At 27.1% G+C, this 24,455-nt stretch overlaps 1 protein-coding gene across 1 annotated transcript in view; it reads left to right on the top strand.

Annotated features, from left to right (window-relative positions):
* The first annotated feature begins 541 nt into the window (after positions 1–541).
* Positions 542–24,455, top strand: part of LOC100201822 (uncharacterized) — a 36,924-nt gene continuing 13,010 nt past the window's right edge. The window contains exons 1-2 of the mRNA XM_065802784.1: positions 542–897; positions 18,590–18,716. Of these exons, the coding sequence (XP_065658856.1) occupies positions 683–897; positions 18,590–18,716 (342 nt within the window). The 5' untranslated portion in view covers positions 542–682. The remainder of the gene's footprint in view (positions 898–18,589; positions 18,717–24,455) is intronic.

Genomic DNA, 24,455 nt, shown 5'->3' with positions numbered 1-24,455 from the left:
AATCTAAAAAAGTTATTGATATATAACAATATGCTAAATTTCAAACATATGTAAAAAAGTGAGTAAAAATGCAAAGAAATTTCACTAATTAATCACCATTTTTCTTTTTTTCTTTTTTTTTAATTTAAATTTTGTGCAATATTTTTTATTTTTTAAACCTAAAAAAATAATTTCCAAAAAAACATATATGCACTTATAACATTGCAAGCGTGCACTTATAACTTTGCAAACGTGTGCTTATAACTTTGCTAACATGCACTTATGATTTCTAAAACCCTGTATTTTAAAGCATGGTTGACTTTCTGACCTGTTTGTGTAAAATTTAAAATAATCATAAATTTAAAGAACTTTTTCATAAAATATTCTGCTACTTTGTTTTGAAAAAATACAAAAGATTCTATAACTATTGTATCATTTCGAATAATGAATAAAGAATAATAAGAATAAGTTAACATTAACATACAACAAAGACTTTGTTTACGCGTGAATTATCTGCGATGTCCAATTTTTCAGGTTTTCAATGGTCCATAAAAGTTCATTTTGTAGAACTTGACCGCAAAACACTTTGCGGCAAGTTCTTGGCTGGCTTGCAAAATCTGGGACGCCTTCTCCTGAGCATAGGGTATTCTGAAAGACACAAATATTTATATAAAGAAGAAATTTGTGCTATTTAAGATCTACCATGTCTACCCTTGATATAATATACCTATTAATACTTGTGTTGAGCATTCAATATGGATTTTTAGTAAAAAGAGTAAATAGCATTTTGAAAAAGAAGTTATTATGCCTCATGGCTGGTTTAGTAATAGTTCTTTTGTTAGTTGGAATTAAAGGGGCTGTTCATTCATTTTCTACTATTACAATCAATTTTTTTATACTTAAAATTTTTGGTTATAGGTATGTTTATAACAATTTAATAATATTGTTTTTTTTATATATATTAAAATGTTTGTGTGCTTTCCATTTTTGAATTCCTTTGATTTAAAAATAAAAGTCTTTAGTATTAAAGAACATTCATATAGTTTTAATGAAAAACTTTAATTTCTTTCAAGTCTTTACACAATAACTTGCAGACCAGGCTTGGTTAGTTTGAAGCCTACGTAATGGCTGCAAGTTATTCAAGTCTTGGTAATCTGGCAAGTTAATTATTTATTTTCTAAGTTAAATTTAACTATATTTACAACGGCATTTAGGAGACACAGTAAGTATGGTGTTGTTCTTAGATATAAAATATCTATATCTTTGCTACAATATTTCAGTATTAATATTTTCCTATAAAAACATTTTAAAAAACAAAATTCAATTGTGTAAAATTTATTTACTTTGAGTTAGAAACACAAAGTAAAAAAGTATTTAATGTATAAACCAATAATGTTATAATAAAAGTAAATTTATATTTATTAATAAACATTACTTTTTTTAGCAATAAAGCAATAAACTTCACTTGAAAAGATGCATTAACTTTATTCTTTAGTAAAACTTACATTTTATATTATTTTTTTCCAAAATATCCTTTTTTTTTTCTTCGTTCAAGTGTTTTGTTTTCCATTAAAAAAACTATAATATAAAATATGATTAAATCATATCAGTTTATCATGATGTGATTATGAGTATGTATATTATTAGGTTGTATCCAGGTTACAGGGTTGTATCTTGTCTTTTATGCCTCTTATCTCTAGAAGAAAAAAACTTTATTTGACTGTGATAAAACTTATCCAATTAAAAGGTTTTTATTAGTTTACATATTTTGCTTGCTTACATTTTACAATCAATGTGTTGTTTTAAAGTAAAAATAAATTAAATCTCTGAAAAATGATTTTATCCTCAAATATGTGTACTTCTTTCTTTAGAATGCACTATCTCAGCTCAGAACCCATTACATTATATGAATTTTTACTATGCTTATGACATAATACAATGACAATGTGCGCTTTGACATATAAATTAAGCCTACGAGAGTAGGAGCTGTTAATTTAGGAATTGTTTTCATGCTTAAAATACTAAAGACAACTGGAGACAAAAACAATGGTTTCTATCTCATATTTTAGTAAAGTAATATAAAGTAACGTATTATATTTGTGAAAGAATATCAAATAAATGATATAGTGAATCTATTACCACATATTGGAAATATGTGTTTATGATGCTTTTATACTTGAGTCTTGGTTTAATGACAATCATGCTCGCAGTCACCAAAGTTTTTGTGAAGAACTTATTGAACAATTAGTAGAAAATACTAGATCTAAAAATAGTTAAAAACCTAATAATTCAAATGAACACAAAACATTGCGATATACATATGTTGGAGTTTATAAACTCTTGTTGAATGATAAGCCAAGCGGTTGCAAAAGTCGTTTTGAAAAGATTTGAAAAGCTACTTTAGTTGGTCAGTCCCAGCGCTATTCAAAAGGTATTCACAGATAACATGTTTTTTGCTCACTCACATTTTTTTCATGCAATTTTTATTTATGCTGTGATTCAGACTCCAATTGTTGGAACATGTGGCATTCATAGTTTTATCTTAAAAAATTTATGTACATATTTACTTGTGTTGAGTAAATATGATAAATAAAATGACTTAAAAAATATTTTCTTTCTTTTAAAAAAAGTGCAACTTTGATATTATTTTCTCTCTTTCTAAATAAAGAAATCAAAATAGTTAGTTTTCTTTTGAGGTATTTTTTATATTTTTACTGATTAAAAAAAATTAGCTTAAAAAAAAATTTAACATCATCAGAGAAAAATGTTAATTATTCATTTTCTAGTTATCTAAGTTAGGAAAGTAACCCATCAAATGAAAGCTTAATAAATTTTGCACCTTTTTTAAAGCCTTTAGTTACTTCTAAAACAATATAGTTAGCTATTTAAAAGGCTTAATGAGGAAATATTTAAAATTGGCAAAGCTTGTCTATAAATATGAAATAATGCAGACTGAAATAATGTAGTTTATTTTTTTTTTTACTTTCTTATTTTAATTTTTTGATTCTAAATTTTTTCTGCTTTCCAATGATATATAATTTGTAGAACTTGTAAAAATTGTTAAAATAAATTTTGGCACGAAAGCTCTAAAACATTCAAAAGTTAGAAACCTTTTCAATCTGATTATAATCATTAAATTTTGAAAATATAAAACATAGTTTTTATTATGTATGAGCATAACTTTAGCTTTCTTTATCAGCTGCAACCTGAAGCAGACTACAACAAGTTTTTATTGCAAAACATGTTTTATGTGCCAATTATTTCTCATATTTTATTGCAAAACATGTTTTATGTGCCAATCATTTCTCATATTTTATTGCAAAACATGTTTTATGTGCCAATCATTTCTCATATTTTATTGCAAAACATGTTTTATGTGCCAATCATTTCTCATATTTTGCTAGTTATTAAACTATTTTCACTTTACTCTTTAAATTAAGGTGAAATAAATTTGTTAGATTGATTTTTCCTTCAAGAATATCAAACAGCAAATATGTCAGACATAAAATGTCAACATATATGTTGATAGAAAATATGTCTGACATTTTATATCAGTTGAAAATAATTCAGACATAAAATTATGTCAAAATACGTCAATAGAAAATGTCTGACATTTTATCTCAGCAGAAAATAATTCAGACAAAAAATTATGTCAAAATATGTTGACAGAAAATATGTGGGACATATTTTATGTCGGCAGAAAATATGTCTCAGACATATTTGACAGATAACAACCCTGATACTTCCTATTTAAGTAAGTCGATACAGGGCTTGTGGCGAAGAAAATTGCCAAGCGTGTTATACCACGCTCGTAAAATTATAATATGTTGTCATCGAGCCCAATTATGGGCGCTTGGGGTCAGGGTTGCGAGAGCGATCTTGAAATTTGAAAATTGCGGAAGACTGTGTTTATGAAAAGCTTCCTATTTGTAATACGACTTTCATTTGTCAATGTTTGATGTAGTATCTACAACAGCGCATTTATATTATTTACGATTAACAGTTTTTATATTTCTTGATATTTTTTTAACAGTTAATTTTTTTAGTAAATTATTTAATAATTATTAAATATATTTTTTTATAATTTCTTATTTAAATAACACTTTTTTTTAACATCAAAAAATTAGTAGATTATAACACAAGAATAATTTAAAATTTTTCTTCAAAACTAATAGTTGTAAGTTAAATAACAGATTTTTCCCTCAAATGTTGTCAGCGGTCTTTCCTCTTTTTATTTTCGAAATTGAATGCTGCTAGTCATATCTTCATCAGCACTTTCTATTTCATCGTCGTCATCAAGAACTTGATTTGGAATTAATGATGCTGTTGTCGTATAGTCATCTGGGTCATTATCAACCTAAAGTAATTGTGCTTTAGTGTGAACCTGAAAAGAATAGAAAATGAAAAAATAATAATAAAAAAGGCTTAACAATTTTTAACTAACGTTATGTTACGTAAGCGTTGTTAGTTAAAAACATAAGTTTAATACTGCTTCCCTATTTCTTTTATAGACTTTGCAGTATATTTTAATAACGTATGTAATTCCATTGGTAATTTTAATTCTAAAGCCTATTACCTCTTCAACTTTCCATTTCATAAATGTGACAACACTAATTTGTTTCGTTTTGTAATATCCTTGATTGCGAATATTCTAAACAGCAGTAATGTTTTTTAAATAATTTAAGATAAATACTAGTTAATAAAAAACCTATACTATAGACAAAAATGAATTTAAAAAAATCTCCATTATGAAAATTTATTTTTATTATAAATGATGTGTGGAATATTATTAACAATAAATCAAATAAATCTTACTTGACGTTTTTACAAAATTAAAAATATTCAGAAGCTTTAACTTTCTTATAGTTATTTTCTAATTTTCTATTCCCATTTCATTTGCACATTTTTATATTCACATAGTGTTTCCACATGCACTTAGTTAAAATAGTTAACATTCCAGTATTAAAATTAGCTGTAATGACTTCAAACTGTTCATTCATCAAGTTAGTGCATAACGAAAAAATGCTGACAAAACAGCAAAACAGAAATGTGCAGAAAGTGAGCACAATATAATATACCTATTATATCGTGCCTGCTTCATCACAAGCCCTTTAATATATATGTTCATTAAATAAATAACAAAAAAAAAGAAGAAATAAACCAAATATTATTATAACATTATAATAAGAAATTCAATCGACAACACAGTAATTATAATTCTAATGTAACAGTTAAATAAGATTACATGGAGCATTCCAGGAAAATAAGTTCGGTGGCAGTACCCATCTTCCACAACCTTGCCCTCTCCCCTAAAAATTAAAGTTTTTAGGGGAGAGGGAAGGCAGTATAATTTTTAGGGAAGAGACAATATAAAATTCATCAGTTTAAGCATTTAATTATTTAAATGCTTAAATTGATGAATTTTATAGTCCCCTAAAAATAACAATTTTTACAATTGATAATCTATCTTTTTTTACTTAAATATAAAAACTTTTGTTTAAATCGATTTAATATTTTTTTGCATATGCATTATTTATGAACATATTATGAGAAAAAATTTATTAAAAAAAAAATATTATTAAAAAAAATGGAAAAATATATTTAAAAGTCAATATAAATTATAAATATAATGAATAAATAAAATATTATAGATAAAGTATAATAAAAACTAGATAAACTCAAAAAATCTTTTTATATCTTTTTTTTCAATTTGTTCACATGTTTTTATAATTTAAATAATATATTAACTAATCAAAAACATTAAAATTTTAAAACATAAATTTTTGGTAATTAACATTGTATTTGTTTTAAAGTAGTAGTTTTATCAAACATGGCAATATATGATAAACAAAATTATTGGATCAAATTAAATTTCTAAAGAAATTTTAGTGCTATTTAAAAACAAACAAAAATAACTTCAAGCATCAAAGTTTATTTTTTCCACCTCAAATCATGTTACTCTGAACATAATAAAATAAATTATTAATTCCGAACAATGCCGAAATAGTACATTTTTACAATATTATAATTACATCATAGAAATTATTTTATTAATTTAATATAAAGATATAAATTATTATGATATACTGACTGACTATATCAGATGTGGATAAGGCTGTAAACCGGTACCCAGGCAACCAGGTACCTGCTTGTTGTTTACTGCCCGGGCAGCATTATCAAATGACGGGTAACCGTTGTCCACGCAAAAAAACAAAATGTTTTTATTTAAAAATTATCAATTTAAATTTTTTTTTAAGTTTTCAATCATTAATTGAAATAAAACAATTCAACAATATATAATTGATATGTAAAATAAGATCTTCAAGAAGTAGTTCTGATTTCTTTATCACCAAATTTCTGAAAAGTTGAACAAAAATGTTCAGAAAGTTATTTGAGTTTCTGATTTGGAAACTCCCTATTTATTTTTAACTTTATGTACAATGTTTTCATTTACGTAAATCAGAACTCCTCCAACTTGTTTATTAGTAAATTAATAATTTATAATAAAGATATATAGATTTGTCTCTAGGACAAAATTTTATGAAAACATAGAAGATAGAGAGTAGAATTATCTTGAAGATCTTTCAAAGAAACAAGTTTCAGTTAAGCAATTTATAAGCAAAATGTTTTCAGTTTCTTGTTAAAAAGGTATACAGTTTTTCAAAAAAAAAAAAAAAGGCAACACAAGCATACTGGAACAAATCATAGATATTGATGGCATTGGCAGTTTAGGGAACACCAAACATTTTGTCTTTCTTTACAGCTTTGCGGCCAAAAATGACGAAAGAAAGAGAACTAGTTTTGGATCAGAAAATAGTAGACTTCATTGCTCGTGATGCACACCCAATAAGTTTAGTTAAAGGTGATGGATTCCTTAGCTTGTTGAAATATACAGATCCAGATTATGTTGTTAAAACTCGTTTGACTAACACAAAACTGATAAAGAAAAGATACAATGAGGCAAAGTCACTGAAACTGAAATTAGGTAAGGCACAGTTTGTAGCTTTTACAACGGATATGTGGACTAGTAATCTAAACATTGCATATGTGTGTATCTGCGCATTGGGTTAACACAGAATGGGAGCTGGAATTTGCAATCTTGCAGACATGAGAATGTCCTGAATAGCACACTGGAGAAAACATCAGTATTCGTTTGCAGGATGCTGCTGAAAAGTGGCAAATTACTGTTCAGAAAATTGCTGCCACAGTCCATGATAACAGTTCAAATATAAACCAAGCAATGGACTTTCTTGATGAATGGCCGGATCAGCTCTGTTTTGCTCACACGCTGCAGTTAGCCATTGGAGCTGCTCTAAAACTTCCAGCAATTGTAAATGTGGTTCGGGCTGCAAGGCAATTGGCGGCACACTTTAAGCGAAATACATTAACAATGCAAGAACTGCGTAACAAACAAGCAGCTCTGAGATCTAAGGATGATGAAATAACATTGGAAGTCATCATAGACTCCTTTACTCGATGGAATTCCACGTTGGACATGTTAGAGTGATTAGTGAAGCTATGTTGGGTGATTAGAGCCGTGCTGTCTGACCGAAATTTTACAACAAAAAGAAATGCTTCAACTCTACAAATGACAGATTTCTTGCGCAAGCCATTATACCCATTCTGAAACCATTAAAGCAGGCAACAACTATGTCATCTGGTCAGAAATATCCTTTGTTGTTGTTAGGTGATCCACTGTTATCTATTGTTCTAAAATATGTTTGAGCAGCAAAAGCAGACGAATGCACTGCTGCCAATAATTGCAGAAATGTCATTGCTACTGAAATAACAAAGCGATATTATCCAGAAAGATTTAGTGTACTACCCCTGGACCAAGAGCATCTGTATTAAATCCACGTTAAAAGCATTTAAAATTTTTCAAACACCCTATTTGAAATGAAACTTACTCTGCCATCAGAGCTGAAATGGAAGCTATTGTTATGCCAGTATTGGAAGGAAATATAGAAGTAGTAGCAGATAAACCGATGCCAAAGCGAGCATGGGATCATTCATAACCGAACTTACTAAAGGAGAATGTTTTTGATGAACTAGCATTGCTGTGCACAGCCAACGAAGGGCTTGGACATATGGATGATTTGGCGTCTTACCTTTCATAAACGCCATTGACTGTAAGCGGAAATATCTTGGAGTTTTAGCGAGATAACGCCAAACTTTACCCAAAGCTTTCTATTTTGGCTCGCAAGTACATGTGCATACCTGCGAATTCGGTGCCAGCAGAATGTGCTTTTTCAACTGCTGGACATGTGGTCAATTGACGCCATGCATCATTGGCACCCAAAACAGTAGACATTTTAGTTTTTCTTAACTGTAATTGGTAGTTGTGTAACCTGGACACTTTATGTAAAATAAAGTTTAGATTTAAGTGAAATTTTAAATGAATGACATCATTGATTGAGACATTTTTATTGTTTTTTATTTTTTATAAGTACAACTTTTATTAAAAATATTGTTTTTTAACGGTACCTGCCTGTTAGTTCAAAGGGTACCCGGGCAAGCATTTTTGCGATTTTTGACAGCCTTAGGCGTGGACAGAAAATGTGTGCAAATGCACTCTATTCCTGATCACACATTTATTTTTTGCGACAAATTAACCATAGCTTTTTAGATTTTTGAAAACGTTTCAAAAACTCGCAAAATAAAGTATAGGTTAATAAAGAAAGAAATTGTTTTTAACGATTGTATACTACAAAAAAAATTCTTATTTAAATTATTAAAAGATACTATATAGTTACAGAGTTATTCATTTTTATATGCGCGTCTATTCATTTTTATATGCGTGTTTATTCATTCTTATATGCGCATTTATTCATTCTTATATGCGCATTTATTCATTCTTATATGCGCATTTGTTCAGTCTTATATGCTAATGTAATTTCCTAATTACCCTATCTGTTTTTCGAGGCCTTTCTGTTTTTCAAGGCCTGTTTGTAAATATGCTTTAAAGAAGAAGAAAAAATTCTTTTATTTGAATAAGCTGTGGGGTGTATGCTGGCAGATACTTAATAACTATGTTATGAGAGGCTCGTGTTTCCCTAACAGAAAGACTCCAGTGGAGTTTACAGTTGTCCATAACCAACACCAACGCTTCCACACCTGCATTCTTAATTGCTGGTGCCAACAGTGTAGTAATTCAAGTTTAAAATGAATCTGCATTCCAGTTTTTATTACATAAGGCACCACTCCCATTGTTGAAACAACACAAATCAAGCTAACATTCTTGCCACAATTACAGATTTTTCAAAACAAATTTTTCTTGTTTACTGGTAAACAAGGTTAAAAATACTTAAGACGAAAACATTTTACATTTTATGATGGTTTATTTAATTTAGTATTAGATCTTTGATTAATTTTATTATTATATTTATTGATTAATTAAATTATTATTTATCTAAATATTCATTATTCTCGATTTAAATTATTTTTAATTATCATTAATACTCAAATTTTTACCCTATGGATGGAAGAGAAAATAGCTGTGCAAATCATTAAACAAGGAAAAATATTAGAAAATAGCACATTAAAATGCATAAGCATTTAATTGAAAGAAACGAATCTACAACAAGCATTTCCACTTCTCTTAATTTATCTATACACATTTAAAAATCTTGTTGTTAAGTTTAACAGAGGAGAATTTAATGACATGACTGCATTCAAGTCGTTTTTTGATTAAAAAAAATGAGGTAAAAGACCTAAAAATGCTCAAATAAAAAATATTATTGAATTATGCATACAAGAAAACAATCTTTGTATGCAAGAAGCAATAAAAGAAAATCTTTTTGCAGCAGGCTTCAATATGTCTCAGCTTACTATTTCAAGAAAACTCAAATGCTTAGATTTATCAAGAAAGTGTGTTGTGCATGTGCCAGAAGAACAAAACTCAACACGAGTTATTGATGCATGCTACGCATTTCCAAGCAAAGTTAACAGAATTTCGAATGAAAAACATTTATTTGGATGAAACTGGATTTAATTTGCACACTAACAGCGCATATGGTTATTCGCTAAGAGGTGTGCTAGCAATTTTACAGTCGTCTGCAAATTGTGATAAAAGAGTTAGTTTGATTTGTGCTGTTTCAACAATGGGAGTGCTGCCTTATGAAATAAAAACTGGAGGCTGGAATGCAGATTTATTTTGTACTTTCATTACTATAATGAAAGTACTAAATGAATCTGCATTCATTTTGTACTTTTATTGTAGTAATGAAAGAGGTGTTTGCTTAGGCAAACAATAGCCTCTTATAGCATAGCTATTAAGTATATGCCAGCATACATGCCACTACTCAATCCAATAGAAGAATTTTTCTTCTTAACAGCATACTTACAAACAGGGAGAAAGGCCTCAAAATACGGTTGGGGTAATCAGGAAACTTAAAAAGATTATGGATACTACAGAGTTTAATCTAATTCCATTTTACAATCATATGCGTAAATAGCTAGCTAGCCAGCGCTGGCTTGGCAACTATTTTTAAATAAATAGCAGTGGCAACAACCTAATTTATATTTTGAATAAATTTATATAAACACATAAAAGCCTATTTATTGTCTATATGAAATTATATTAGAGATTTTATGGGGGGGGGGGGGGGTGACTCGCCTATAAACGCGCACATAAGAATGAATAAACACGCATATAAGATTGAATAAATGCGCATATAAAAATGAATAACCCTGTAACAAGTGCATTTTTTACGATGTAAATATTTTTAAAACAACTTGTATGGTTAATTTTATAAATAACAACGAAAACAATTGTTTCAATAAACTTTTTGATGAAACCATAAATTTAATATATGCAAACATTGCAAAGTTATTTTTTTGTTCTTGTTGTTATACATTGTGTACAAACATTTCATTAGAGAATAAACTTTCTTTTTTGAAATGTTTTTACACAACTCTAAATGCTTTTAAATAAAGTTTTAAAATACTATTAAATAAATTATCAAAGAATATCAAAAACTTTTATTTATTGAATTTTTCTTAAACAATTTCAGGCTGTCAAGTTGTCATTTTTTTCATTTTTTTCTGGGTCTTTTTTATCAATTTTTTTTTTTTTTTTTGAATTTTTTCAATTAAAATTTTGTAAGTATTTTGATTGAGTTATGGTATATTTTACTTTAAGTTTATTTTTTAATATTTAAGTAATAACTCATATTATGATAATTAAAATCAATTTTACAAAAAATATTCTCTTACAATCTTTTTTTTTTTTAAGTTTAATTTAGATATTGTAATTTTTTGAATTGGTAATTTGTTTTTATTACTTTTATTGGTAGATAAACTGAATTGAGAACTAAATTTTGAATGAAATTTTCAATATTTGTAAAGTTACTAGTATCTATTTTTAATTTGCAGTATAGCAATCAATGGATAGGTCAAAGCCGTAATGGTTTAATGGACTGAAGTTTGGCTGAAAAAGCTTGATAAAAATCAATTTAAAATTAAACAATTGGCTGAGAGAAAAAAGTTCTGATAATGCAGTCTGTAAACTATGTTTTAGTGATTTGAAATACAGTTTAGTTGATTTTCAAGCACTTTATCAGCATTCTATAAAACCTAAACATAAATTAGTTTCTGATATTAGATTATCAAAAACAGCTTGTCATTTATATATAGATTCAAATAAAAACTCTATTTGGGGAAAGAAAGTAGTACAATTAGAGTATTCTATAAATGATAAAATTTATAGAATACTCTAATAATTAATTTATAGAATAATTTAAATTTTCAGCTATGTGGCTGTTTAAAGTAGCTGAAAATGATCTTGCTATAAGGCGTGTCGATACATTATTATTTCAAAGAATGTTTCCAAATAGTTTAGTAAGTCAAGGTTTTAGTATGAGTAGACAAAAAACTTAACGTTGCGATCGAGCGCATAATGTTGGTTCTCTCTCTAAAGGCGTTCTTCAAGTAGTGCAAAATGCTCAGAGAATATATAAAAAAAGAAAAGCTGAGGAAGGAGAAGAAAAAATAAATAATATTCATAAGCGAGAACTTATTGACAACAAAAACAACAATAAAATGCTTGAAAAAGTTCAAAAAAAACAACCTATATCAAAGGGAAATAAAACTTGAAAATGATGAGAAAAATGCAGATCTAGAGTTTCAACTTGCTCAGAGAATGCTGGATGAATCAACCAAATCTATGCAAAGTACCATCAATAAAGAAGACATGCTATAGAAATTGCCCATAAAGTGGTGGACAGTGCAAAAAAAAATCTTGAAAATGCTACAACACATAGAAATGAACAAAAAAAGTCAAGAGTAAATATTGGTTTAAAATGAAAAATTTAAATGGATAGTTTAATCGTTTCAAAAAGTCAAAGTAGTATTGTAAAAAGAAGTTGTTGTGAACCTTTCTGTTTAATTATTTTGAACCTTATTTGGTATTGCAAGTTATTTGGTGTTTTCTCTATTTTGTTAATTTATTTTATATTATTTTTGGCATTTTTGATGACTTCTGATTCATTTTGTTTTTGAAAATAGTTGTTGAACTTTTCATTTTTTCAATGAAATTTGTCATTTTTTGCCATTTTTCCCCTCGTAATTTTTTTTTTAATATTTTTATTAAGTTGCTTGACAGCCTGCAATTTGTATTCTTAATTTTATAAACAACAACGACAACAAATTTTTTTAAAACAATTTGTAATCTTAATTTATAAACAATGATGACTATCAATGTGTTTCAATAAACTTTTTATAAAAAACGCATTAAGTTAATATTATCAAAAACATTCTAAAGTCTTTTTTTTTTTTTTTTGCTGATTTGTAAACTTTCTAATTAAATTTTTTTTTACTACCCTAAGCACTTCTTATAAAATTTACAAATTCTAACGATTGTTATTAATAAAAAGCATTATTTATGTTTATCAATGTCTGTAATATCTACTGCAACTCTAATTATACCGGTCTATGAATTTCCTAATCCTAACCCTTACCATATTTGTTTTTTAAATGCACTGGTTTTTAAATTTGGTTTTTTTCTCAAGAAAAGTTCTGTCACTGCTTATTCCAATAAACTTTATAAAAAAAGAAAAAGAATAAATTTGATAAGATTGATAAACAAAAATAATAGTTAAGTATATAATACTAATTTGATAATTTAAAAACTTTCTAAATAAAAGTTCATATTAAAATATTTGAACTCGAAACTTACACCGACCATAGAACTCGCATTAAATATCATCTTTGATAAGTCTTAATTGTGTAAATTAAAATACTTAAAATTCTATCGCTTACAATTTGTTTAGTTTAGGCCTATAATTTGCAATAAAGTTTGCTTTTAATTAACAGATGTAAAAAACTAATTTAAATAACTAATTTAATTTAATTAACAGATGTAAAAAACTTTTAATTAGCAGATGTAAAAAAGATGTTAGAAAAGATTAAAGTTTTAAAGTTATTTAACCTTAACGTAAATATAAACATAATTAAAATAACTTTCTAATAGTATTTTAGTTTTCTTTGGGTTAGATTAATTGAGCATTTTTATTTTTTAAATTTATTTTCAAGATTTCTTTCGTTTTTTATAGTTTAGCCTGTTTATAATTTTCTTTCTTTTGTCGGGTTTTTTCAGTGCCTTTTCAAATAACTAAAAAACCAATAACATAATCTTAATACAGTTTTTTTTATTGCATTAATAAAAGCTTACCAATGTAGTCTCATTCCAGCAGTTGCACCAAAATATATGGCGGTTTTCTTTATTGCATGCTGTGATATTAGCCTCAATACTACATTATCAATACACTTTTTTATCATTTCTCCAGCCATTTCTGGCTCATGTTCATAACTTGTTATATGTGGTCAAGCTTTCAAAAAAAAAAATGATGATTTTCAGCACATTTCTGAAATGTTTAAGTCATCAAAACATAAACAGTTGTGGGCAAGTTGTCCAAAAAAAATCTGCATGATCAGCAATAGAGCTCGATCAGATGCCATTCCTGTCCAAGCCTGGTCTTGGGAATCTATTCCACACCATCCTTTTCTATTCTTAATCCTTACTTCAATATTTTTTTGTAAGAGGTAGAAAAATAACTATATACTTACAGAAAAACTATACTTATTGTTTACTTTTTAAAGCTATGAAAAAAAAATTTTCTATTATAAATAACTTTGAAAAAATTTGAATGTTTCGGTATACGTTGCAATTTATCAAAGGATTAAATATTAGTACTAATCTAAATAGTATTTAAAATACCTGCTTGAAATGTGTTAATTACCATCGGTATAAAATGTTTCAAAAAACATGAGATTAAACTTAAATATGTGGAATAATGGACTTATATAATTATGGTCATGGTAAGTCTATTCTACACTAATAATTTTACTTTCAGTAATTTTTATAAAACAGAAAAATATAAAATTCTTTGTTTTGAGTTAACGATTGATTCAATACTTAAAAACTACTGTAAATTTTTTTTTTTTTCTTTAATAAGTTTCTATTTTTTTTTTTTTTTCAGATCTTCAGCTTATTAGGACTCTTTCCCCTTTAATTTTAAAGAAAGTCAAAGTTTACATGTAAAATCTTTTTTCTATTAGAAAGAAAGTTGTCTCTTTAATACGCAGGCTTAACTAATTAGTAAGCATATTAATAACTTAAATATCTCTATCATGACATATGCTCAACAAATTTTTAGCGGCGTTATCGTTTTCATAGAAATTTTTAAAGCTTTTTAATGTCTTTAATTAACAAACACTTAATTTCTCATCTTGAATCTAATAACTTACTTTCTGACCATCAATATGGATTTCGATCTTCTCATTCTACAGCTGATTTGCTAACAGTAATAACTGATAGGTTTTATTGTACATTAGATAAAGGTGGAGAGGTTAAGACCATCGCTCTTGACATTTCAAAAGCTTTTGATAAAGTTTGGCCTGCTGGTCTTCTCCATAAGCTTTCTTCTTATGGTGTATCCGGCAACATCTTTAAGATTATTGAATCATTCCTTTCCAATCGTAGTATAAAAGTTGTCCTCGATGGACAGCACTCTTCTTCTTATTCTGTAACTTCAGGGGTTCCTCAAGGTTCTATTCTTGGCCCTATACTATTTTTAATTTACATTAATGATCTTCCAGATATTCTCACATCTAAGGTGGCATTGTTTGCTGATGATACTACCATTTATTCTTGTCGTGATAAGAAACCAACACCCTCTGATTGCTTGGAGGGGGCATTTGAGCGTGAAAAGGATCTCACTTCTGCTACAGCATGGGGCTCACAGTGGCTGGTGAACTTTAATTCAGATAAAACTCAATTTTTTTTCAGTCAATCCTTATCGCAATAATTTAGATCTTCCTATATTTATGAACAGTGATGTACTTCATGAGTCATCTACTCTTCATCTTCTAGGATTAACTCTTACTTCCCATCTTTCTTGGAAACCATATATCAAATCAGTTGCAAAATTAGCATTAGCTAAGGTTGCATTTCTTTATTGAGCTTGTCAATTTCCTACTTTGGGTTCTATTCTCTATCTCTATAAATCTCAAATCCGGCCTTGTATGGAATATTGTTGCCATATCTGGGGCTGTTCTTCTAATGATGCCCTTTCCCTTTTAGACAAGGTGCAAAAACGCATTGTAAACATAGTTGGACCTGCTCTTGCAGTCAACCTCCAACCATTATCACATCGTCGTAATGTTGCTTCTCTTTCTCTTTTCTACAAATACTATAATGGGCACTGCTCTAAAGAGCTAGCGTCTCTTGTGATATCTACTAAAATTCATTCTCGTGTTACTCGCCAATCAATTAAGTCTCATCCTTTTCCTATGACTGTTCCTAAGTGCTCCAAAAACACTTATATGTCTAGTTTTTTTCCTCAAACATCAGTTCTTTGGAATTTGCTTCCTTCGTCTTGCTTTCCTGATTCATATAATTTGCAATCCTTTAAGTCGTCCCTCAATCGTTATCTTGCTTGACAATCTTTATCTTTTTCCTTTCAGTAACTTCCAACTTTAATTAGTGGCTGCTTGCAACCTTGTTTGTTTAAATGTTTAAAAAAAAAAAAGGAAAAAAAAATATTAACAAAATGAATTATATAAAGAAAAGTATGTTTACAAATAAACTTAATTTGCATTATCAAATAAAAATTGTTAGATTAACTATATAAATACTAATTATAGATACAGTTTTTTTTTTCCCCATCACTCTCTCTCTCATTGTACTTTACTTTCTACAGGATCCACACTATTGAAAAATATATAAAGGGAGAGGGGCTTTTGCCCTAAATTTAAGCCCACACCTTATGTGCCTTATGGATTTGGGCCCTCTATTTGTTCTGCAAAATGCTGAAAAGGCATTGTAAGATATATCTGAAATGAAAAAAATATTGTGGCATAATAAAAGAAGTAAAATTATTAAAAATTAACACTGTAAACCAATTTATTTTCCTATTGCTGATGCTTTTTCCTAGAGCATTGTTTAAAATAATCAAAATCTGTAAGAAAAGACATTTATTGTAAAGACAATCAGCTATTATTTCTATAATTATTTTAAATTTAATATGTTGAAATAGAATAACAACTAAGTTTAAAATGTTTGTAATACATATTATTTGAAGTTAAACATGAAAAATAGCTCTACATCATAAGATAATAAAGGTAAAGATATAAAAATAAAATTTAAAAAAACTTAATAGAATTTTAATTTTTTTTTAATTATGATCCCTTTAAATTAAAACAATAATATTTTCTTGAACAGATAAGACTTATCTGATAAGGGCATATCGATAAAGAACATACACAGTGAAAAATTGATTTTTAAGTTCTTTCATATTGTAAGTACTTATTAGATACCTATGATCACCTGATTCAGTGCTAACTGTTGATTTTTATGAAAATTATTAATTGCAATTTAAAGTATTCACAAAATTTTAAATGACTATATATTATTTAGACATGGAGAATCATAAACACTTTCACAGCAGCTCTCAAATCATTTTAATATTATGTATATTCTGCTGACTTGAATTTTGATGGTGTTTAGTGTAAAAAACAAAACGTATTACTTTTTACAAATATAATAATATATATATTTTTATATTAATATTAAAAAAAAAAAAATTAGTATTTTTAACAAATTTATTTAAAAAATTAGGAATAAAAAAATAAGACAAAATTTAAAAAATTGAGAATAAAAATATACATTTTAAACTAAAAATATTCAAATACCTCTTCTATTTGATAATTTAATATAATACCTCTTCTATAAAGATAAATTAAAATTTAAAACCTACAACATGTGATAAGCTATGGCACTAAAATTAAAATAACAATCAAAATATCGTTATTCACTTTTAAACTTTTTGTACAAAAAAATTTGTTAAGTTAGAAATTAAAAAAAAAAGCAAACAGATTTTTTAAGAAAAAAATTTGAAAAATTCTTTAAAAGTAAATTTAACTTTATAAAATCTAACCTGAATATCACCAGCAAACAATAACACTGTACTAAATAATTAGATTCATATAAAACATGATTCAATATCTTTAAAAAAAAAAAAAGAAACAAAAAATAACTAACAATATGCTTATAAAACAAGTTCATCTTCAGCTTCTATAAAATTAACAGCTTGTCAAGATACAATTTCAATACATCACCTACAGAACAGAACATGTTTCATTAACTTAAATCATTAAAAAAATAAACTTTAGTATCTTTAAAAACAGATTAAAAAATTACAAAATTTATATACTATTTATGAATAAAAGTATATTCAATAATTATATTTATGATAGTGACAATAGAGAGAGTCAAAGATGTTTCTGAGATTTATGAAAGGTAAAAAAGAAATTCAAATACTTACTGTGCGCACATCTACAATGCCTCGTGCATTATAAGACTTTACGGAGTATAATACTATATTGATGGTTTTCTAAATTCTGTCCTTGTTTTGCACTCGGTTTAGAATGTTTAACGGGGGCATGGTAGAATAGTTGTAAAACTCTAAATTTCCTCATTACCTTTATATTTGGTAAGTTTAACATTTTTTTATTTTTAAATAAAATAAATATAATAAAATGATTTGTTTTAAATATAAAATTAAAATTTTTAATTATGTTCTTAATTAAAACACACTTTTTAAAACCTCCTTACTGGTTTTGAAAAAAGGTCACCGCGTGGCAAGTTTAAATCATCAGATTGCTTTTTTTTAAAAATTTTGTTATTTAAAATGCAATACAAAACAATTTTATAGTTTATTGTATTCTCAATAAATATACATATTACATTCCCTTTTTCTTTAAGCAAACTAAACTTGCAGAAAACTTAAAAAGTAAATTGTAAACCTTTAATAAACTTTTTCCATACCTTAAAATTTTTATGAGTTAGATATTTAGACTTTCATTCAAATTTTCTTATAAAAAAGTGCAGAGACTCTTTCTTACTTTTATCTCGGATCCAATGGCTGCCGCGGGTTTTGTGTAAACACGCACAAATGAGCATTTATACTATTACTAAAACTAAGTTCAGCAATAATATATAATGATAATAATAATAATAATAATAACAGCAGTAATAATACATTGTTTTGAGTAATTTGTAAATGGTGGTAATAATGCTATTATATAATCAATTTGAACTATTTTTTTTTAGACACTGTCATTCTGTATCAGTACTGTTTACTTTTACATATTTACTTTTTTTCCGAACATGTGAATACTTTGGTTTTCCGAAACCCCCTCAGCACTCTAATGCGATTCAACTTTTGGTTACAATTAGAGTGAGTTTGCATTAAATATATTGTCTTAATAAAATTTTATTGTTTTATAACAGCGTAAACATTTTCAACTGTTTTCATCTTTCCTTTTTTTTTAAAAAATTTATAGAAAAAAGTTAAACTTTAAAAAGTATTTATTAGCTTGAATATATTTGAAAATTTTGTTAAATAATTTAATAATCTTTTTATTTTATTTTTTGCTATTGCCTGTTTTGTCATAATTAATAAAAAGTTGTAATTTATATTTATTACCATATAATATTTGTATATAAAATTAAATAAGTTTTTTTAAACCCAACTGAAGATGGCTATAATATAGTTAAAACATGTATTGTTCTTTAGTTTGTTTAATAAAATAAGTTTTTTTATTATTATTAAGTGGAAAAAATTGAATGACAAATAGGTAGAACATGCGAGGTGTGCTGCTACATCTACATCGTTTGAGGGTTTTAGTTTAGGCAGGCAATCTATCAATTAAAAAAAGACTTTCTGAAGTTTTTAAACTATTTCCAGTTCACTTGTTGTATTTTTTTAAAAAGTAAGCTGGAAAAAGTTTAGTTTTTCTAGTCTCCTTTTTTTACTTGGGCATCATCAATTTTTACAGAAACATTTTCTTTAAAAATTAAGTACGTCAAATGTCAGTGACATATATATTTGTATGTATTTATGAGAGTATGGTTTGAAGCAGAAATGTTTTTTTCATTCTTTGTTTTTTTCTTTTACAAAGAAAATTACAAAGAAAAAGGATTTTAAGAAATCATATAGATTTAGGTTAGCAAAAAAGTTGGCAAATGCATATCTAAATATGCTTTGGTAAAAAAAAAAGTGTATATATATCCTTGCATATTCAGATTGACAAGGTCCTAATTTATCTTTTCTGTTTGAAATTTAATACCACGCATGAAAAAGCGCTGGTAGGATGGTCTTTTTTTAAGTTAACCTACACCATTTAATTTTTTTTTGGTATTTAAATTAAAATTAAAATATAAAAAAGAATGATTTGAATAAATACTTGAATAATGTTTTTTTGATATAATAATTTCAAACAAAAAAAAAAAGTAAAAAAAAAGCACTTTTCATAAAAACAAATGAACAAAAAAATTTTTGTTGCAATTTAAAACTAAACGTTTTTATTTCTTTTTGGCAAGCACTTTTTAATGCGCTCACCAAAGTTTTTGTGTACATGTGGGCAAGTGCGAAAGCACTGGCTAAATGGAGAAGATTGTCTAATATATTTTGAATGCTGAAAGTTTAAAAATTTCAGGTTTAATCCAAATGTTTTTTTTTTCTTCTATTTTATAAAAGTTTTAAAATTTTATAAAGTTAAATTTACTTTTAAAGAATTTTTCAAATTTTTTTCTTAAAAAATCTGTTTGCTTTTTTTTTTAATTTCTAACTTAACAAATTTTTTTGTACAAAAAGTTTAAAAAAAGATGAAAAAACAGAATAATGAAAAGAAAGTTTTCTTTCACTGTAATAAAACTTCTTCATATCTAGATAGTATCTGTGTCAACCCAAACCCTTCAATATATGTATTGAAGCCCCTGAAGCTCTCTATTTTAACTGCAGTGTACATTTCTTAACCTGACTTTCTTGAGATAGATGAAGTGGACTTTTTTATGATATTTTTTTAATTTAATAAGTATTTTATTATAATTCATTGCGATGTTTTAAAATCCAAAAAAAATGTTTTATTCATTGAAAGAAGCTTATTTTAATCGTTTTCTTTTGTAATGTCAAGGTTTTTATAAACAGGTTTTCAGAAATATCAAGATTTTATGTAGATTAATAATTTCTGTTTTAATCTTTTTGTTGACGGTTTCATACCGAAATTCTTTGGTGAATTTGATTTTTATATTGAGCATTAGAGTTTAGCAGATCTGTCACATCTTCCTTTAGAAGACCTGTCTTGTTAAAGATTCAGGTAAAGCAACTATCTGCAAAACCAAATTTCTTGGGGGTTGCTATGAGTAATACTGTATATGGTATTATCTGCTTGTATAAAATTAATGTATGTTATAAGTAATGTATAGTTTAAGATTTTGTTGTACGATTTATTTTCCTTTCATACTTCTTAGACAACATTTACATTTCTCTTTACTAGTAATAATCTGTAATGTTTAGCAGGTAAATACATTTTTTTTTATGAGTTTATTTAAGTAATAATACCATGTGTAAACAATTTTGAAATGTAACAACTATTTCAGAATTAATTTTGCTGAAGCTTTGCTACCATTTATTTTTATAAGGTATTAGTTATACAAGCTTCTTAAATCAATACGGGATCTTGTTTTTAGAGGATTATACAATAGAAGTGCTCAAAACGCTGCTCAGGGTGCTAATAAAGTTCTTTTATTATTTAAAGATAGAACTAGAACAAATAATTATTTGTTCTAGTTCTATAACCAATTACATATTTTTAAAAGAAAAATTTGTTCAATAACTGTGTGTTTAAAATCAAAGCTTAGAATGTTGTTTAAAATAAATAAGTATAATTAATAAGTGAAAATGTTGATTAGTAAATAGTAAAAAAGCAAGTAATTAAAATGTAGTTAGTAATGTTTTTGCTTTTAGAAATTTTAAGCTTTTTTAAAAGTTCTCTTTCTTTTCGTTTGTTACAATGTATATCTTTGCTTATGTTATCTATGTCTATAAAACTTCAAAAGTGTTTTATTTTGTATTTTAAAAAAATAAGTTCTAGTGGTAGGATTTGAAACACGACGCTTTGCTTCAGAAAATTTGCAAGCTAACCACATGGCCACACAGGCGTTTTATTTAAAGTAGATTTTAAAACTATTTAACAAACTAAAGTTTTAATAAATCTGAAATAAATGCTCTAGATCAAAATTAAAGAAATGTTGCTGCAATTCAATTTTTAAGTTAAAGTAAAATTGTAAAGCTTGATATATCTACCTCTATTTAAATCTACCTCTATTATTCATCTATTTATCTACCTCTATTTAGTAAACGACTGGGGCTGGTATTTGACCACGGCCAAAGTCAGGTTAATGGCTGGGGCTGTATGAATATAGGTGCTTACAGATATATAAAAATAAGTCAATATGCGTTAATGTTTATGCAGTCCAGTCCGTAGAACTGGCTTTGGCCACAGTCATATACCAGCCCCGGTCGTTTACTACCTCTTTATTCAGCTATTTATCTATCTACCTCTATTATTCAGCTATTTATCTATCCTCTATTTCTTTACTTTAATGTTTTTTAAACAATTAGTAGAAAAACAATTCATTTAAACGTTGCTCTTAGAGCAAAAAAATAAATATGCACACTTTATTCACATGCTTAAAGTTCATTAGAATGCTTACCTCGTTTATTCATTTCGAAAGAATACTGTCTTGTGCAGATTAACCTTATTGATAGCGTAAACATTCAAAATAAGCTTCTTTTACATAGATGGCAATTGCGTGCCAATTCTCGCAGCATTTTTCAAAATTCAAAGCTTAGAAAATAAAATTTCAACTATTCGTCAAGGCTATATCAAATTTACAAAGCAAAAAAAGCAAGTAAAATTGGTGACCAGGAGATAGGTATGTCAAATCCGCCCCTTAATTCAAAACATTTTCAATTTTTTTCAATCTAGGTGTATACATTTATTTGTTTATTTTTTCGTCTCCACAGCTGCACCCTCTGGAGTAGCAGGACGGGCTTATTCAGTTTTTTCTTTATTAAGTTTCAGACCATAATTTTTTTTTTCAGATCATCCACAGAAATTTTCTGGAAATAATGTCATTATTTTATGCTTCAAAACTAAAAGAAAAGTCATAACTTAATTAAGTATATTTCAGTAAAATGAATAAAACTTACATACATACAGTTACATACATAAAGTTATTTATTTTGTCTTTATTTTCAAAATATGCTTGCAAAAAGCTCAAACTATCTAAACTATTATTACTTAAGCGATTTCTCGTTTTATTGCTAAATAATCCTGCGGATGAAAATGCCCTTTCTGACTCTACGCTTGTTGGTTTAATTGTCATTAAAAAATCATAAATTTTCTTATCACCCCGAGTACAACCACTTTTAAGCAGTGACATTTTCAGTATTTCATTATTTTCCTAAATCTTCAACATCGTCAAAGGAATTTGTAGGGTGATTTAAATTTGTTACATTTAATCTATTTAGAAGCTGCATCATTTTTTTATTTTTAAAATTTGAAGATGTTTCAAAAACTTCACTTACGGGCATTAATTTGTCTTCTCCATAATATACAAAGTGTAGTAGACTACTTATTTCACTCCTTTGCTCTTTGATTCTGGAGGCAAATGCATTAAAAAGTTCACAACTTGTTGTAGTATTCAGTTCTTTTAATTTAGTTACCATAAACTGTAACGCAATGTTAGCAGTTATAAGGTTTTACTGGAATTAGTACGTTCACTAGTTCAGAAACAATTTCATACTCAATATCTGACATTTTTATAGAATCATCAATACTGGTATCAACAAGCACCCTTTTTTATGCGATTTTTTAACTTATGAAACTTTTCAACTTTCAAGTATTGATAGTAAGATGTTCCATTTTGTTTTGCAATCATTGTTTAAATAAAGGTTTTTTCCGAAGTCATTTTTTACGCATTTTTGAAGACAGCTATTATTTTTAGTTAGTGATCTTTTAAAAACCATTGTGATTTTTCCAACTTTATTAATCACAGGAGCAATTTATTTGTAATTACGTCTTCAATTATTCAAGCAACTCTTGTCAACATCATTATTGCTATCTGTTTTACAGCTTTCACTGAATTCAGATTCACTTTCCAATTTTTCAATGTGATCATAAAGTTTCTCGACTAAATGCCTTTGCGTACAAATTGATGCTGAGGTATTATATAAAACTGAAATAATAGCCTGTTGAATACTACGAGCAAACCATAGCTGTTGATTAATCTGTAATAGGTTTCTAATTTTTTTCGTTACACTGGCTCCGTCTGTCATCATGCACACAATACTGTTTTCAAGATTTGAACCAAATGCAGAGAGATTTCCCTAAAGTAAATTTACAGGCCTTTCAGCTGGCATTGAAAATAATCCTTACTAAACTTAAATTCCAAAAATTGTCTCTATCATGTAGATTAATATTCAAATAACGGGTATTATCACTCATCAAAAGAAATTGAAAACCTAGTTCCACTGTTATTTTTTTTGTAATAATTCATTTCTTATAACATTCTTTATATTGTTAGAGAAACCAAGTATTTTTTTAACAGTGTTTGGAGAATTGGGTGTGTTGACAAATCGTCTTAAAGCCAGCCCAGCCCATATATTGATAGAAATGCATATTACGTTAAAAGAAATCATATCTTTAGCTGTTAATCTTGCAAATACCTCAGACAAACTGTCTTCTTTATTCATATTCAATGAAGAGTATGAACTTTTTTTACTCCGTGGTTCTTGTTCTGATGTCGGAGAATGTGCCAGTTCTACTTTTAAATTTATTTTATGTAACTGAAATTGTGAATATAATAGCTATTGTTGATCCGCAAGTAATTTTCAATATTTTTTTGCAATGGCTTAGTTAACATATTTCTGTTTCACTCTCTTTGTTGCACAGAAAATGTTTTCATATAGGGGTTTTGCTGTTAAACTCTATGATATTTGACATTGTATCTTAATTAGATAAATTGAAGAAAATATAAGAATTTAAATAGTAAAGTTCACTTATAAGACACTCATAACTATTATGCTTTAAATGTTATTTAAATAAAATTTAAATCCAAGTAATACAAA

This window comes from Hydra vulgaris, chromosome 08 (genome assembly GCF_038396675.1).
Source record: "Hydra vulgaris chromosome 08, alternate assembly HydraT2T_AEP".
NCBI lineage: Eukaryota > Metazoa > Cnidaria > Hydrozoa > Anthoathecata > Hydridae > Hydra > Hydra vulgaris.
The sequence above is the reverse complement of the archived record's forward strand: the minus strand, read 5'-3'. Positions and strand labels throughout refer to the sequence as shown.